The following is an 18218-nucleotide window of genomic DNA, read 5'->3' as shown; positions in this document are numbered from 1 at the left end:
TTGGTTTGTAGTCAACCATCAGAATGTTTTCTTGAAGAAAATCCACAGGGCATCTGTGCAAATGTTGCATATGTGTTGTCTTTCAGCTACGTACTTATAAATGAAGCACTATTTCTCGAAGAAATATTTTTTTTTTTTTTAAATCATTGTTCTTAATATGTGGTGTGCCATGTTTGTGCTAATCAATAACAAATAACCCACGGAAAATAGTCTAAAAGATGTTTTGCAGTAAAGTCAATAGTGGTTGAGCTACTGCCTTACAGCGCCAGAGACCCGAGTTTGATCCTGACTATTGGTGCTTGTCCGGAGTTTGTACCTTCTCCCCATGACCCACGTGGGTTTTCCCCACGATCTTCGGCAACACTCCACATATTCCTCCCACACTCCAAAGACGTACAGGTTTGTAGGTTCATTGGCTTGCTACAAGTGTAAATTGTCCCTATTGGTCAGTGTGGACACGGTGGGCTGAAGGGCCTGTTTCTGTGTTGTAACTCGATACTAAACCGCTGAGAAGATGGTAACAAATATTCCAGCAAATGTAGGTGAAAATCAAAAATAACTGCAAATGCAGGAAATATGAAATAAAACCAGTAAATGCTGGAAACATTCAGCAGGTCAAGCAGCACCTGTGAAAAGAGAAATAAAGTGATGTTTCAGATGAAAGACCCTAGGTCACACTGAGCACTTTGGAACCCCTTAGGTAACAATCATCTTGTCTCATAAATACCTGTCATCAATGCCCTTTGTTTCCTCCCACTGGATTAATTTTATATCTGGAGACACAAGGATCCGTAGATGCGGGAATCTTGCATAGATCACAAAGTGGCAGAATCTCAGTAACGAGGAGCATCCCCGGAGAACTTGGATAGGTGACATTTGGGTTGGGAGCCTTCTTCAGATCCAGTTAGCCATCTCCATTGAATCAAATTTCCTTTACTTTTGTGACCATCATGTGATTTGCAGGTAGACACAAAATGCTGGAGTAACTCAGTGGGGTAGGCAGCATCTCTGGAGAGAAGGAATGGGTGATGTTTCGGATCGAGACCCTTCTACAGATTTGCAGTTTTGTAATATAGCAATGCTAAAATCCACATCGACTATCATATGTGTTGCCCCCATTCACTCACTCGATTACCTGCTCCAACAATTCAGTTAATTTAATCAAGACGTGACAATCCTTCAGCAAATCCAGACAACTTTTAATAAGCCAGAGATACACAGCTGTGAGGTTCAGCGGACATTTAACATTACTGGTCGGTCATCCTTGGTTCTGAAAACTTACGTTTTTTTCCCCAATGAGCCAATGAAAATGACCAGTCAGCAAAGGCGATTAACTAAAACTACCTTGACTACCTACAACTACATGGCGATCCCACTACAACTGCACCTACAACAACAGGATTATCGATTATCTCCATGGCGACTAATTTTTTGGTTGCAAAAAATGTTTCAACATGTTGAAAATTTTTGAAAAAATTTGCGGCGACCATACTGAGGCCATGACTAATTCCCAGAATGTGGGAACTCCTCGTGACCATGAAGGAGACTCACCAGATACCACCAGCAAACATGTGGCGAGCGCAGAGTCTCCTGCACTCGCCTATAAAGTCGTCTAAGTGGGACAGGCCCATTAGAATTGATTCCAACACTTTGCCCAACTCCAAACTTAAATTAACTGTGGAGTAATTACATGATTTACCCTTCTTTCCCACACCTCTCCCACAAATCATGAGTCAATGGTTCACATCATCTGGGATCACTCCTATGGCCTGGGAGAATTGAAAACGCAACGCCACAATTTTCTTGCTTCCTTCCAACGATTGGGATTTCTTTTAATCTGGTCCTAGCTATTTATGGACTTTCAAAGATAATTTGATGATTTAATAATTCCTCTTTCAACATATTTATCCCATCCACTGTTTCATATTCTTCCTCTTTAATTATGTTGTCAGCAGCATATTGAATACGTGAATTATTTAATGAATTTATGAATAAGTATTCATGAAGACCTAAACCTGCTCCATGCATTATATTTTTGGCTTTTCACAGTAATTCGCTGCCTCGTTATCTACTTATTAAAGATCTTTGATTTCCTTTGATTTTACTTGCCAGTGTTTTTACACATCCTCGTTGCTTTCCTGATTTCCATTTCAATTTCAAAGATGTAGTTTTTATACTGCAGTATTAAGCCCTCAGTACCTGACATAATCTTCCTTTTTTAATCAAATCTTGTCTCTTTGTACATGTGGTCATATGTGGAGGTGGGGGATCTGCAGTGAACTGGTCGTGTCTGGAACAATAACCAGCCCTTACACAAGCACAACTATGATCTCTTTAGAAGCATGCATGGAAATTTGTAGTTAGATATTAAGTGAAAATGTAGAGATGGAAAACTTACTTCCTCTTCCAATTTTTGCAGTTACGGCTGGAAGAATTACCGACACGGAAAGGAATATTGAAGTGTTTAAATGAGAGGGGAGAAGTAGCGCTCAAAAGCAAATCTCTGGACCCAGAACAATGCTTTAAATTGGATACTCATCTCCTGCAGGTTAACAATCGCTGGACAAAGGTATGAACTACCGGAAATTTCACACATTGCCAGGAAAAAGACAATTAAAGTAATTGGAGTAAGAATTAGGATGCTCAACTTTAAAAGGGTAAAATTGACAACTGTTTAGCAGTTGTCAATTTGTTTGTGGGTCAACTGGTCAAATTGGTCAGGAAGCCATGATGCAGCTCTACAGGACTTTGGTTGGGCCGCATTTAGAGTATTTTGTTCAGTTCTAGTCGCCTCATTGTAGGAAAGATGTGGAATCTTTGGAGATGGTGCAGAGGAGGTTTATCAGAATGCTGCCTGGATTTGAGGTCTTCAGCCACATGGAGAGGTTGGATAGACTTGAATTGTTTTCTCTGGCACTTCAGTGGTTGAGGGGAGACAATAGAAGTATATAAATTATGAGAGTCATTGATAGGGTAAGGGCCTGTCCCACGAGCATGCGACTCCATGCGGCAAACGCGACCTAAGCGACTCCATGCGGCAAGCGCGACCTAACCAGAAGCGGGGGCCGCGCGGAGGTCGAGTGAGTGACATGAAGTGCGAGCAAAGTCCACGGAAAGTTCGCGCGTGACGCAAGGTGTCGAGGTGGCTGCGGGCCGGCAGGCTGTTGCCGCGCGGAGTTTTTGAACACGGTCAGTTTTTCGGAGCCCCGCGCGATGTCGGGACCAGCTCCGGCACAACTCCATACGGCTCCGGCGATCGAAGTGGGACCGGCCCCCCGAGGCTGTACGGCTCGAGCGACCACGTTAGGTAGCGCTTGCAGCATGGGGTCGCTTGCTCGTGGGACAGGCCCTGTAGACAGTCAGAACCTTGTTCCCAGGGTGGAAATGTCGGACGCGAGAGGCCACAGCTACAAGGTGAAAGGGGGAAAGTTTAATGGAGATGTGCGGAGCAAGCTTTTTACACAGACAGATCTGGGAGGCCGGAACACATTGCCGGGGTGGTGTTGCTGTCAGATACGATAGTGGCGTTTACGAGGCAATTAGATAGGCACATGGAAGTGCAGAGAATAATGGCAGCACAGTTTAACAGCATCATGTTCAGCACTAATTTTGAGGGCCTAAGAGCACCTTCCCGTATTGTACTGTTCTATGTTAACTGTGTGTTCAATGCACATCTTTGGTAGAAGCTAGATATTATGAATTACTGTTTTGGGTGAAACGATTCTCGTTAAGACACTTAAATAACGATAAGGGATTGGGGGTAAAAAAAGCTTATCTTGATGTTTTCAAGCAGATGAGCCAGTCTGTGTTGTATTGCTTCTTATTAATGCTTCGTCTAAGTTGCATTTATTTGAAATGATAAAGGATCTTTTATTTTTCACATTTTTAAAATATATATTTAATAGATTTTGAGAGGGAGATTGTACTTCAACTTTCCATGAAGGAAAAAACAATTACATAACTCAAATGAACTGTATTTGCAACGTGTCTTTTGCGTCGTGCTTCCTTGTGACAGGATTTATATCAAGGGACATGGGGGAAAAGCAGGAACGTGGCACTGTTTTTGGATGATCAGCCATGATCATATTGAATGGCGATGCTGGCTCGTAGGGCTGAATGGCCTAATCCTCTTTTCTATGTTTCTTTGTAATTCTTCCCTCAGTGATTCAGCCATTTTTATGTGACTATCTTGCTATTTGTCATTAGTTGCATGATGTGACGTTCGCATTTCTAAGAACAGCAAAAATAAAACTTCATAGATTAATACCAGAGACATTTTTCTTTAACTAGAATGGCCTAAAGAGCTGATGTCATGTTTTCAGGACAGAGTGATGTACAACAGGAACCTTTGATGACTTGAAATGTATTTTCTTATCGGTATTCCTTCAAATTCATCCAAAAAGTCTGTGTACTTTAATAGAAGGCTTTTTTTTAATAGCAATCCCAAACATGACAACCTTGTTTGTAATAGTCTCAGTGTTGAGAAAGAGGCTGAGGCTTTCAAATAAGAATGTTACTGGAGACGATGGAGAGCACAAGAGATGGTTCAGTAGAATTTTACACAATATGATAAAAAGCAGTTGTAAAGTTTTCATAAGACCTTGGTCTGATATGTACTTATACCAGCAATTCTGAGTTGAGCTAGGGAGCAGGTGCTGTAACTCAAGACCCTCCTTCTCTGCTTCTCTACTTGATTGTACTTGATCTGCCCCGTGACCTGTACTCAAGCCCTTATGGTGACACTTTTGCAGATGTTACAATCAGTATTGATTATGCCATGTTTGTCCCCCCCACCTGGCTTTTCCAGCTTACTTCCCTTCTACAACAAGCAGTCTGAAGAAAGATCTTGTCTGATCCACTCAGTTCCTCCAACACTTTGTGTTTTGCTCAAGATTCCAGCATCTGCAGTTCCTTGTGTTATGTTTGCTGTTGCTTCTTCTTGGAGCTGGCATTTGAAGATGAGTAAGATCCAGCCTTGTGTCTTTCGATATTTTAGTCCACCCTGAATGGTAACCTTGCCAAAGACCTCTCTCCATGATACTTTATTGGATCAGGAGAGGAGGTCCATAGGGAGGAGCGAATGCCACCTGAACACATCATGGTCTGATCAACCGCGGCTGGGTCGCCTGGGTGAGGGTGTCTGATGTCGAAAGACTCGAAACACCCAATGACCCCAGGTTACATCACTGATGATGTGTTCAGGAGCATTAATAGATGTATTTGTATCAATCGGGTTAACATCCCAGTCTATATCCGTCTTCATCAATAACTCTGACTTTACAAATACTTTAGTTTATTAATTTTTTCGTGTACTGAGGTACACTGAAAAGCTTTTCTGTTGAGTTCTATCCAGTCAGCAAAAAGACGATACTTGATTGCAATCAAACCATCCGCAGTGTGCAGATGCAGGATGGGGGAATACAGTTTAATGCAAGGTAAAGTCCAATGAAAGGTAGTCCGAGGGTCTCCAATGAGGTAGATGATAGGTCAGGACTGTTCTCTAGTTGGTGATAGGATGCTTCAGTTGCCTGATAACAGCTGGGAAGAAATTGTCACTGAACCTGAGGTGTGCGTTTTCATACTTCTGTACCTTTTGTCTGATGGGAGAAGGAAATGAGGTAGTGTGAGACTTGTCCTTGATTATGCCGACCTTGCCGAGGCAGCGTGAAGTATAAATGGAGTCAATGGAAGGGAGGTTGGTTTGCTTGATGGTCGGTACTATGTCCGCAACTCTCTGAGTTTCTTGTGTTCTTGGATGGAGCTGTGCCCAAACCATGCTGAGATGCTACCCGATAAAATACTGCTGGCACATACTGTATTCATAATCTGGTGTTCCACATGAATAGTGAGTTCCTACACTAATTCACTAGATGCACTAATTACAATGCATCTAAAATCCAGACCTGACAAATAAAAAAATAATCAACCCCACCTTATGTTCAGCCATGGTGTTGAGAAAGGACTGGGCACATTAATTGGAGAAGACAGACACAAAATGCTGGAGTAACTCAGCGGGGCAGGCAGCATCTCTGGCTAGAAGGAATGGGTGATGTTTCGGGTCGAGACCCTTCTTCAGACTTAGTCATGGGGAGAGGGAGATACAGAGATAAGGAAGTGTGAGGTGTGAAAAACGAGACAAAGGGGGATGGAGATCAAGGAAGAATAGATCATTGTTAGCTCGGAGCAGGTAACAACAAAGCAAACAGAGATAACATGTAAATGAGGACAATCAGTCCAGTCGGAGAACTGAGAATGGGGGAGGGATGGAGAGAGGGGGAAGGCAAGGGTTAGTTGAAGTTCGTGTTGACCTTATACTTGGTGAATCTGGACCATTATTTTGTTCACATCGCCTTAATTCCCTGAGCTACTTTCTCTTTATAAACCAATGTTACACATATATCCAACAGGTCAAATGGAGTGTGTCAATTATTTTGTTCCTTTTAGCCGGTCCATGAGTTAGTGTAAGGACAATTTGGCTGCTTAGCTGGGAATTTAATAAAACCTATCAAGGAGAAATTGGATAGTGCTGGAATCTGCAGAGGAAACAAGCCATGGCTATGAAGACGTCACAGCAAGATTCATCTGATATTAGTCTGAGAACCTCCACAACAAGAAACTAATGAGCTGGACTGCCAACTGAGTAATTTAACAAGGCTTTTGTCAAAATCTAAAGCCTCGCTTACTAAATGGTTCCCTGATCCATCACTGAAAGTTCCCTGTGGAGTTGAGAGGAGGTGTCGGTTCTTGATGTTCCTGCAGCAAGCTGCAGTATTTTAATGAAGCTTGGAAGTAGGGTGGGATGGAGACTGAATGAAAAATGTACAGTATTTGCATATCTTATCTATGGTGTCTTCTGCTGAATGATAAGGTCCACTGGTTTAGCATACTTGGACAAACTAATCAAACCTTAGCCAATGCAAGTTTAGTTTAGTGATACAGTGTGGAAACAGGGCCTTCGGCCCACTGAGTCCACACCGACCAGCGATCCCTGCACATTAACTCTATCCTACACACACTAGGGACAATTTTCACATATCAAGCCAATTAACCTACAAACCTGTACGTCTTTGGAGTGTAGGAGGAAACCAACAATCTTGGAGAAAACCCATTGCATGTCATGGGGAGAACGTACAAATTCCGTACAGACAGCACCCGTAGCCGGGATCGAACCTGGGTCTCCGGCACTGCAATCGCTCAAAGGTAGCGACTCTACTGCTGCGCCACTGTGCTGCATGTCGATTCATTTTTGACCAATTTGAGGAAGGGCTCTTATAGCCCCTCACTGGCAGATTCAAGGAGCCATGTGCCATGGATGTATTACTAAACTTAAAGGTGATGTGGTATTAAATGTATACTGAGTGGCATTGGATCTTGTTACTCGACTTTTCCAACTCAAAATCAACAGAAATGGGGTAAATTTTCATCTCTGTAGTCGCCGCACTCAATTCAAATGGCACAGATTCTCTTAATAGCCATGAACTGCCCAGGGAGAGTGTAAAACCCCACGCCTTATGCATCAGGCCGACTTCATTTCATTATTTGTACTTAATTCTGAGCAATCTGTAAATGATTTCTGCTGAAGCTCCCGTTTTTTTTTCTTCTTTGGAGGAAGCTAAGCACATTAATCATCTTGCCAATAGAAGTATTTCTATTGCCTACGTGCTCGAACTCGAGGTGCCGAATCGACACAGGGAACTGTGTTGGCTGCAGAGCTCTGCTTGCCAATATTATCAGTACCTATTCATTTGGGCCAGTTTGGGAAAACAGTTTTATAATCGGTTTTGCACATTTTGTTGTGCAGTAAATGGATTGATAGATTAGGCCCGGAGCCAGTGAATCAAGGCATTGGAGGTTTTCTATAGGAATTTAATACACTTTAATGTTATTCCTGGGCTGTTGTCAGTGGAAAGAGATGAGCCAGATTATTAGACAGTAAGCAGCATGCCAGAATTCCCATCTGCCTCGTTCATCCAGCATGGGCTCTCAAACTGTATGTGTGATGTGTTAGTGTACAATGCAGATGGTGGCTTCACCCAGCACAAGTTTAAATGTGGGTATTCAATAATAGAGCCAGGCGCATACAGTCAAGGAAGCCAATCCACTGTTAATTCCAACAATGCCTCAGTTAGATTCACTGTAGATCTTGTGTGCGTGCATCATATAGTAACTGAAAATATAGGATGCAGGTTAAATAAAATTGTTCTTGTTAAAGACTGGCTACTGAGAGAAGCTTTTCGCCTTTGTACTGCCTGGTAGCTCGCATGGAGCGCCTGACAGATGGACCTCCAATGGCTGCAACACGCCAATGTCTCGACAAGGTCACGGTTCATGTTTGGCAACTTGTTTTGACAATGGGCAATCAGGTTTCACTGACACCAAATGTATCCGGGCCCATCCAAGTTTAGAAACTGTGTTTTTCCCAATCCCAGCCATGCAGACTGACACAACAAGAATCATGGAGCTGGCAAATTGTAAGAAACCTATGCAAATGAGACTGGCTCTACCACGGTTAAACTGTAGCAAAATCCTGCAGATGCAGGAAACCTGAAATGAAAACGCACAAAGGCTGGTAATACTTGTCTGGTCAGGCTGCAACTATGGACATTTGAAGCATAGCCTCCACGGCCTTCTGTGGCAAATAATTCCACAGATTCATCACCCTCTGACTAAAGAAATTCCTCCTCATCGCCTTTCCAAAGGAATATCCTTTAATTGAGGCTATGACCTCTAGTCCAAGTCTCTCCCACTAGTGGAAACATCCTTTCCACATCCACTCTATCCAAACCTTTCACTATTCGGTACATTTCAGTGAGATCCCCCCTCATTCTTCTAAACTCCAGTGAGTACAGGCCGTCAAACGCTCATCATATGTCAACCCCTTCATTCCTGGGATCATTCTTGTGCACCTCCTCTGGACCCTCTCCAGGGCCAGCACATCCTTCCTCAGTTATGGTGCCCAAAATTGCTCACAATGCTCCAAATGATGCCTGACCAGTGCCTTGTAGAGCCTCAGCATTACATCCCTGTTTTTGTATTCTAGCCCTCTTGAATAAATTGTGTTTGCCTTCCTTCCTACTTGCAAATTAACTTTTGGGGAATCCTGAGAAACTCTTTGTGTAAACCAGCACCTGCTGCTACTTGTTTCTAAAAGTTATATTGTGACGCCCTAAAAAACAGCTGCGCAGAGGATGGACACATAATGCTCTTTTTTAATATAAATCTTATGCTTGCCGGAAATCCGGACAATCGGCAATCGAGATGTGTGCAGGTCGATCCGCTGTTAATAACTCAGATTTTATTGTCCATTATAATGCAACTGATAACAGCACTTAGAAAAGCATAACATGTTTAGGCAGAGTCACCTTAGTTTTATGAAAGGGGAGGTGTAATTAATAGCACTTTTAGAGTCATTTGAGGATATAACTCACAGAATGGTGAAGGTTGGAAAATGTGGATTGCAAAGGACATCTGAATTTCCCAAAGGCACTTAGTAAGATCTTACTGAAAACATTAAAGTGGAATAAATGGCTAATAAGGTTAAAACTTTAGTAGTATGGATAAAGTATTAGTTAATGGATAACAAAAAGCCAGGGATAAACAAGTCACTTTGAACAAGACAAACTATAAACAGGGATCAATGTGGGAACATTGTGGCCAAATGTATTCAAGTTGCTGATGATACAAGATAGGTAACTAAAATCGGAAGATGCTGGAAACGCTGAGACGATCAGACAGCAGAGCCTGACCAAGGACCTGACCAAGTGTATCCTCAAATCCTGTGGGAAGTGATGGAATAAATTGTGGAGACCCATGCAGTTATTTGTATTAACTTTAGCCACAGGTATAACCTGGAAGAATGGAGGGTGGCTATTGTGGGACAGTTATTGAAGAAGAGCCTGGGGAACCGAGATAGTGGTGACAAGGACTGACGAGGGATAGGCAACACAGATTACTACAGGGGAAATCGAGCCTCGCTAATCTGGTAGTCTTTTGAAGAGCTAACTAAGAGGATTGATGAGGGCAGGGTGGTGGATGTTGTCGATGTGGACATTAGTAGGATCTTTGACAAGGTCCCATATGGTAGGCTAGTCTGGAGCCAACAATTGCCATTGCGCCATGGAAGTGACAAAGACTTTCAGCATTTGCTCTCTGGGCTCAGGAATTCTGAAGTTCAATTAAATATTCAACCCTCCTCCCTCCTTAAGGTATAGAGCCAGCTGTAATTTTTTGAGAAAGCTCTGCTCCTTCAATGTCTGCAGTAAGATGCTGCAGATGTTCTACCAATTGGTGGTGGCCAGTGCCATCCTCTTCACCGCCGTGTGCTGGGGTAGCAGGGCGAAGACCGCGGACGCCAACAGGATTAACAAGCTGTTAGGAAGGCTGGCTCTGTCCTGGGGGCGTAGTTGGATTAATGGGAGATGGTCTTGGAGGGGCGGATGCTCCTTGAACAGCGGAGCATCTTGGACAATACAGCTCACCCCCCCCATGACACACTGGTCAACCTGAGGAGCACCTTCAGCAACAGCCTGGTTCCACCAAGATGCGGTACAGAACGCCACAGGAGATCCTTTTTTCCCTGGGGCTATCAAACTGTAGAATTCCTCCCCCTTCTGTCATTGTGTAGACTGATCACCCTCCCCCCCCCCCCCCAATCTTTGCACATCCCCAATCCTTTCCACTCGCCACTTTAATTTCACATATCTTGTGTTTATGACTATTGGCAGATTGATTTCCCTCCTGGGATAAATAAAGTTCTATCATATCGTATCGCATGTTGTAGCGAGGTATTCTCATAGTGCTGCTTAATTGGGAGCTTGAGTATTTTAACCCAATGAACAAGATGGCACTGCAGTATATTTCCAAGTCAGTTTATCGTCGTGTGTGGCTTGGAAGAGAGTTTGCAGTCTGAAGAAGGGTTTTCGGCCCGAAACGTTGCCTATTTCCTTTGCTCCATAGTTGCTGCCTCACCCGCTGAGTTTCTCCAGCATTGTTGTCTACCTTCGATTTTCCAGCATCTGCAGTTCCTTCTTAAACAAAGAGAGTTTGCAGACTTTGGCATTCGCACGCATCACATGACCTGCCGTTATCCTTTGACATACAGATTATAGACTTGCAAAGCACTGTAAAAAAAAAAAAGCCTTGATAAATTGCTGAAGTCATTTTGCAGATGGTGCTGAGGTCAGGATGCACAGCTGTTGGCCCGGATGGATGTTTAGGCTGATGATTAAGTTGCCAATCTAGAAGACTGCTGGGTGGTATCTAGCTTTGTGGGTGTTGTTGCAGATGCACTAATCAAGGCAAGTGGGAAACATTCCTTGCCTCCGATGTAACTTGCCTCCAATCTGCTTCAACGTCAATCTTGCACAGACATGGACAACTTTATTTTCTGAGTACAGTAGATGCAAAAGAGGGTTGAACATTTTGCAGTCAGATCTCACAACAAAAAAAAGTTATTGATGAAGCAACAGAAAATGATTGGGCTGCTGAGAGCCACCTGCAGCAATGTTCTGTGGCTGAGATCATTGTCCTTCAACAATCAACGACAATGTTCTATGTGCTGGTCACTCCTGTAACCTGTGGAGAGTTCAGCTCTTGATTTCCATCGGTTTTACGCAAGTTCTTTTTACACTGTGTGCAGGTTCCATTCAACTAAGGTCAGTGGCTGCCACTCCCACTCTCACTGATCTATCAAATTCAACTTCATGTCCATGTTCCAACTAAGGCTACAATGCGATACGGAATGGAGTGATTCTGTTGAAACTGATTGTCAAAGAGTCGTACAACACGGAAATAGAACCTTCGGCCCAACTTGCCCATGCAGACCAAGATCAACACTAGTCCCACCTGCCTGTGTTTGGCCTTTCCTCTAATCCTTTCATATCCATGTACCTTGTATTTTAAAGCATGTTCCATATACCTACCACCGGCCCAACCTGCCCCTCAGCTTCCTACTAAGTCTTTGCCCTCTCACCATAAACTTATGTCCTCTGGTTCTTGATTCCCCCACTCTGGTTAAAAGACTCTGTGCATTCACCCTATTTATTCCCCTCATGAGCTTATACACTCTTTCAGATCACGCCTCATCCTCCAAGGAATAAAGTCTTAGCTTGTCCATCCTCATGAATTAAATTGGATTATTTTGCTTTTTGTGGGCAGGATGCACTTGCCAATTAACAACTTTGTTTGGCAGATGCCAGTGCTATAAAAGCATTGGAACAGCTTGTCTAGAGGAACAATTCACTTTGAAGGACGACTTTTAACATTAGAGCTGGGATTTTGGTTATAAGGTCATGTGATAACAGACCCTCTGTCTACTCTGCCATTCAAGCATAGCTGATCTATCTCTCGCTCCTAACCCCATTCTCCTGCCTTCTCACCATAACTGCTGACACCTGTACTAATCAAGAATCTATCTATCCACAGCCTTCTGTGGCAAATAATTCCGCAGGTTCACCACCCTCTGACAAAATAAATTTCTCCTCATCTCCTTCCTAAAAGAACGTTATACCCATAGCCATCGCTGTGTCCACTGGTCTAGTACTTGTTTTAATATCCTTCCAATTAATCAACTTGGCTGAAAAGTAGCTTCTTAGATGGTGGCAACCTCGGGGGACAGCCACAGCTGTGTCATCCACTTGGCCACACTCAATGAAGATGATTCCACATATTTCATGGTGTAAGATTACTGAACGCATCAGCTCCATGTTTCGTAAAGTTTATTAAAACTTTGCAACAGCTTTCCTTGAGGTCAGTGGTGAAGTCTGAGGCAGTTTTGGGTCCCCACCCAAAATGTCGTCTGTCCATTCCCTTCATAAATGCTGCCTGACTCGTTGAGATCCTCAAGTCCTTTGGTTTTCTTTTGTTCTGTTATGAATAAACTAGGCAACCAAGATACCAAAGCCCCCTGTAGCAGAAGATTTTGAAGATACACTGCTCTGGCTGAAGGAATTCCTTTCCATCTCGATCCTAACTAGCTGGCCCCTTACTTTGAGACTCAGACCCTTGGTTCTGCACAACCCTGCCTCAGAAAGCTTCTAATCTGCACCTTGGTCATTGACCAGTAAATCTTGACCACAAGCATGTCACCTAACTCTTTGCTGTATGTCGGGTGGCTGTGGGTCAATTAGATGAGGCATTAATCTCCATTGAAACTACATTGATGCATCGGAAACCTGTGAGACACTGCGATATCTTTTTGTTGAGACAAATGCTGTTTTATGGCGATGTGCGGGGCAGTGTAGCTCCAGTTTTGCATGCATTATGTGACCAGCTAAAATAGAGTAGAGGTGTCCCGGCCCGATGCATCATCCGTCCACCCCCTCCACGGATGCTGCCTGATCCACTGAATAACGAGGTGACGATTGTAACATAGAAACATAGAAACATAGAAATTAGGTGCAGGAGTAGGCCATTCGGCCCTTCGAGCCTGCACCGCCATTCAATATGATCATGGCTGATCATCCAACTCAGTATCCCGTACCTGCCTTCTCTCTATACCCTCTGATCCCCTTTAGCCGCAAGGGCCACATCTAACTCCCTCTTAAATATAGCCAATGAACTGGCCTCAACTACCCTCTGTGGCAGGGAGTTCCAGAGATTCACCACTCTCTGTGTGAAAAAAGTTTTTCTCATCTCGGTTTTAAAGGATTTCCCCTTTATCCTTAAGCTGTGACCCCTTGTCCTGGACTTCCCCAACATCGGGAACAATCTTCCTGCATCTAGCCTGTCCAACCCCTTAAGAATTTTGTAAGTTTCTATAAGATCCCCTCTCAATCTCATAAATTCTAGAGAGTATAAACCAAGTCTATCCAGTTTTTCTTCATAAGACAGTCCTGACATCCCAGGAATCAGTCTGGTGAACCTTCTCTGCACTCCCTCTATGGCAATAATGTCCTTCCTCAGATTTGGAGACCAAAACGGTACGCAATACTCCAGGTGTGGTCTCACCAAGACCCTGTACAACTGCTGTAGAACCTCCCTACTCCTATACTCAAATCCTTTTGCTATGAAAGCTAACATACCATTCGCTTTCTTCACTGTCTGCTGCACCTGCATGCCTACTTTCAATGACTGGTGTACCATGACACCCAGGTCTCGCTGCATCTCCCCTTTTCCTAATCGGCCACCATTTAGATAATAGTCTGATTTCCTGTTTTTGCCACCAAAATGGATAACCTCACATTTATCCACATTATACTGCATCTGCCAAACATTTGCCCACTCATCCAGCCTATCCAAGTCACCTTGCAGTCTCCTAGCATCCTCCTCACAGCTAACACTGCCCCCCAGCTTAGTGTTATCCGCAAACCTGGAGATATTGCCTTCAATTCCCTCATCCAGATCATTAATATATATTGTAAATAGCTGGGGTCCCAGCACTGAGCCTTGCGGTACCCCACTAGTCACTGCCCGCCATTGTGAAAAGGACCCGTTTACACCTACTCTTTGCTTCCTGTTTGCCACCAGTTCTCTATCCACATCAATACTGAACCCCCAATGCCGTGTGCTTTAAGTTTGTATACTAATCTCTTATGTGGGACCTTGTCAAAAGCCTTCTGGAAGTCTAGATACACCACATCCACTGGTTCTCCCCTATCCACGCTACTAGTTACATCCTCGAAAAATTCTATAAGATTTGTCAGACATGATTTACCTTTCGTAAATCCATGCTGACTTTGTCCAATGATTTCATCACTTTCCAAATGTGATGCTATCCCATCTTTAATAACTAGCAGTTTCCCCACTACCGATGTTAGACTAACTGGTCTGTAATTCCCCATTTTCTCTCTCCCTCCCTTCTTAAAAAGTGGGGTTACGTTTGCTACCCGCCAATCCTCAGGAACTACTCCAGAATCTAAAGAGTTTTGAAAGATTATTACTAATGCATCCACTATTTCTGGAGCTACTTCCTTAAGTACTCTGGGATGCAGCCTATCTGGCCCTGGGGATTTATCGGCCTTTAATCCATTCAATTTACCCAACACCACTTCCCGACTAACCTGGATTTCACTCAATTCCTCCAACTCCTTTGACCCGTGGTCCCCTGCTATTTCCGGCAGATTATTTATGTCTTCCTTAGTGAAGACGGAACCAAAGTAGTTATTCAATTGGTCCGCCATATCCTTGATCCCCATGATCAACTCACCTGTTTCTGACTGCAAGGGGCCTACATTTGTTTTAACTAATCTCTTTCTTTTCACATATCTATAAAAACTTGTGCAGTCAGTTTTTATGTTCCCTGCCAGTTTTCTTTCATAATCTATTTTTCCTTTCCTAATTAAGCCCTTTGTCCTCCTCTGCTGGTCTCTGAATTTCTCCCAGTCCTCTGGTATGCTGGTAACCCGGCATGCTGCACCATCAATTTTAAACTGTGCTCTCAATCATTACCCTTACAGCTCACACAGGTGAACAGCAAAACACTGAATGCCACAGTCCTCCCAACTGCAACACCAGCGCTTTCCAATTTGATCAGGAATTACTTTTATGTATTTATTTATTTTTAGTCTTAGCTGTTGCTCGAGTTGCATGCATTTTTGGAGGACATCTATACTTGGCTACAAATGTTGTCGTCTTCAGCAGCAGAGGCTGCTCCTTCAGGATGCGTGTTTGCCAGGCTTGATGTTGTGGAGTTTCCACACTGGGGTGATCGTCCCCCCTTTCCACTGGGAGTGGAGCACGGCAGAGAGAATGTCGAGCTGGGTCTAAGCGTGGAACCAGCTGTGAGAGGAAGTACAGGAGCAGGGTTCTTGGCAGGAGGCCAGGTACACACAGAAAACTGGGAAGAAATATTATCTTCACACCACTTTAGTGAGAATGCCTCAAGACGTTTTCGGTTCGTAAGAGGTCATGAGTGAAATCTGTCAACTGGGATAAGGCAAGGGCCTCTTTGCCTGCAGCAGTGGATATTTATATGCATCTGATTTCTTACTGGCCGTGGCTGGAGAGATGAGCAATGTCTCGCAGTCTCTTGTGCCCTTTTTCACAAGGGAGGTCAGTGTGGCTCTTAACGCTGTGACATTAACATTCATCATTTTACTACTTGCCAGAACCGTGTTGGATTTTTACAAGGATTGCAGGATTTCCCCACTGGGAAAGGTGCCATTGAGTGCGCCCGCACTGCCTCATCTATGCTGGCTCACAATTAGCAGCAGAAAGCGATTGGTCTCACGCAGTGTGTAGGGAATGTGTGGCCACACATGGTGCATCATACGCTTGAATATCCGCCATGCCGGCAGCAGTCAGGCTGCCTTCATTTTGCAGCATTACTCCGTGTCACCCATAGTTAAAACTCCAGGAGAAGTCAAAGGCCAGCTACTAAATGACATGATATAGTTCATTACTCCTCCCAGCATGTGAGAGGCATCTTATCATCATCAGTGTTGCAGAATAATCCATTGGTAGCCTTGAGCTGTACTTCCACTGCATAGGGGAGGGGCCATTAGTTGTCATTGATCGGGAATTTATAATTTAGTTTAGTTGAAACACAGCATGGAAACAGGCCCTTCATTGAGTCGACGCCGACCATCAATCACCCATTCCCACCAGTTGTATGAAGGTACTGCAGATGCTGGTTTAATCTGAAGATAGACACAAAATGCTGGAGTAACTCAGCTGGACACGCAGCATCTCTGGAGAGACAGAATGGTCGAGACCGGAAACGTCACCCATTCCTTCTATCCAGAGATGCTGCCCGAGTTACTCCATTATTTTGTGTCTCCCCACTGGTTGCACGTTATCCCACTTTCTCCCCCACTTCTCACACACTCGGCAGCAATTCACAGAGGCCAATTAACCTACAAACCCACACACTGACGCGATCACCGGGAGAACGTTCGAACTCCACACAGGTCTCCGTGGAATGCTGTGTGGCGGCAGCTCCCCCAGCGGCACCAGTGCCAGCATTGTGGTGGTGAGCTGCCTGATGCGTCGTCACAGCATTATAGAGCAACAACTCCTGTACCCAGGTGTGGAGAAAATAGCTGAAGAACACAAGGGAAAGAAGAGGTGGCAGTAGAGGAGGAAGAGAAGCGATATCTCCGGCCCTGTTCTGGACTATCCCCCCCTAGATAAGGAAGCCTGCTTCTCAGCATTGTGTATTAGTTTTAGTTATTTTAATTGAGCTGTGCTGTGAAAGCTAAATACATTGACACATCTATTTATTACCTTTTTAACATCCTATGTTAGTCATTTTTCTCATCATGCCTCCACAGTGCATGAACTCTAGGGTTAAACAGATCTACTCATCTTCCTAATAATTTCCAATTTTTCGACAACAGGCACCATCTTGTAATTGTTTAAGAACAAACTGCAGATGTTGGTAAAATCGAAGGTAAACAAAAAATGCTAGAGAAACTCAGTGGGTGAGGCAGCATCTATGGAGAGAAGGAATTGGTGACGTTTTGGGTCGAGACCCTGCTTCAGACAAGAAAAATCTAAAGAAGGGTCTCAACCGGAAATGTCGCCAATTCCTTCTCTCCATAGATGCTGCCTCACCCGCTGAGTTTCTCCTGCATTTTGTGTCTACCTTCCATCTTGTAATTTGCAAGTCTCTAAAAAGTCCATTTTTGGCCCAAGTAGATATACAATTCTTTATATTCTCACTTTAAGGTCTAGTGTCCTGGTGACACTAGATCAATGAAGTTGGGATCGGCCAGGCCCAGCGCAATGCCAACAGTTTCTCCCTGCGCTCCTGTATTATCCTCATATTCCCATCAATTTTCCCTGCTTAATTAACATCTACTTTGGTCGGCATGGTGGCACAACGGTAGAGTTGCTGCCATACAGCGCTTACAGCGTCAGAGACCCGGGTTCGATCCCAACTACGGGTGCTTGCCTGTACGGAGTTTGTACCTTCACCCCGTGACCATGTGGGTTTTCTCCGAGATCTGCGATTTCCTCCCACACTCCAAAGACGTACAGGTTTGAAGGTTAATTGGTTTGGTATAAGTGTAAATTGTCCCTAGTGTGTGCAGGATGGTGTTAATGTGCGGGGATCGCTGGTCGGTGCAGACTCGGTGGATCGTAGAGCCTGTTTCCGCGTGGTATCTCTAAATTAAACTCAACTACTACTCGCCTTACACACAATACAAGATTTACAATGGTCAATTCACTTTCACCTGCACATGTTTGTAATGTGGGAGGAAATGGGACCGGAGCTCTCAGAGGAAGCCCATGCATCGCTGGGAAAAGGTGCAAATTCCCCACAGAAAGAATCAGAG

At 44.0% G+C, this 18218-nt stretch overlaps 1 protein-coding gene across 12 annotated transcripts in view; it reads left to right on the top strand.

Annotated features, from left to right (window-relative positions):
* Positions 1-18218, top strand: part of dmd (dystrophin) — a 1663772-nt gene that overhangs the window by 1184386 nt on the left and 461168 nt on the right. For all 12 annotated transcript variants that reach the window (XM_033033201.1, XM_033033203.1, XM_033033205.1 and 9 more), the window contains one exon: positions 2420-2569. In XM_033033201.1, coding sequence (XP_032889092.1) covers positions 2420-2569 — 150 coding nt within the window. The remainder of the gene's footprint in view (positions 1-2419; positions 2570-18218) is intronic.

Source organism: Amblyraja radiata, chromosome 14, assembly GCF_010909765.2.
Source record: "Amblyraja radiata isolate CabotCenter1 chromosome 14, sAmbRad1.1.pri, whole genome shotgun sequence".
Lineage (NCBI taxonomy): Eukaryota > Metazoa > Chordata > Chondrichthyes > Rajiformes > Rajidae > Amblyraja > Amblyraja radiata.
Note: the sequence above shows the minus strand (reverse complement) of the source record. Positions and strands in the feature narration are given on the sequence as shown.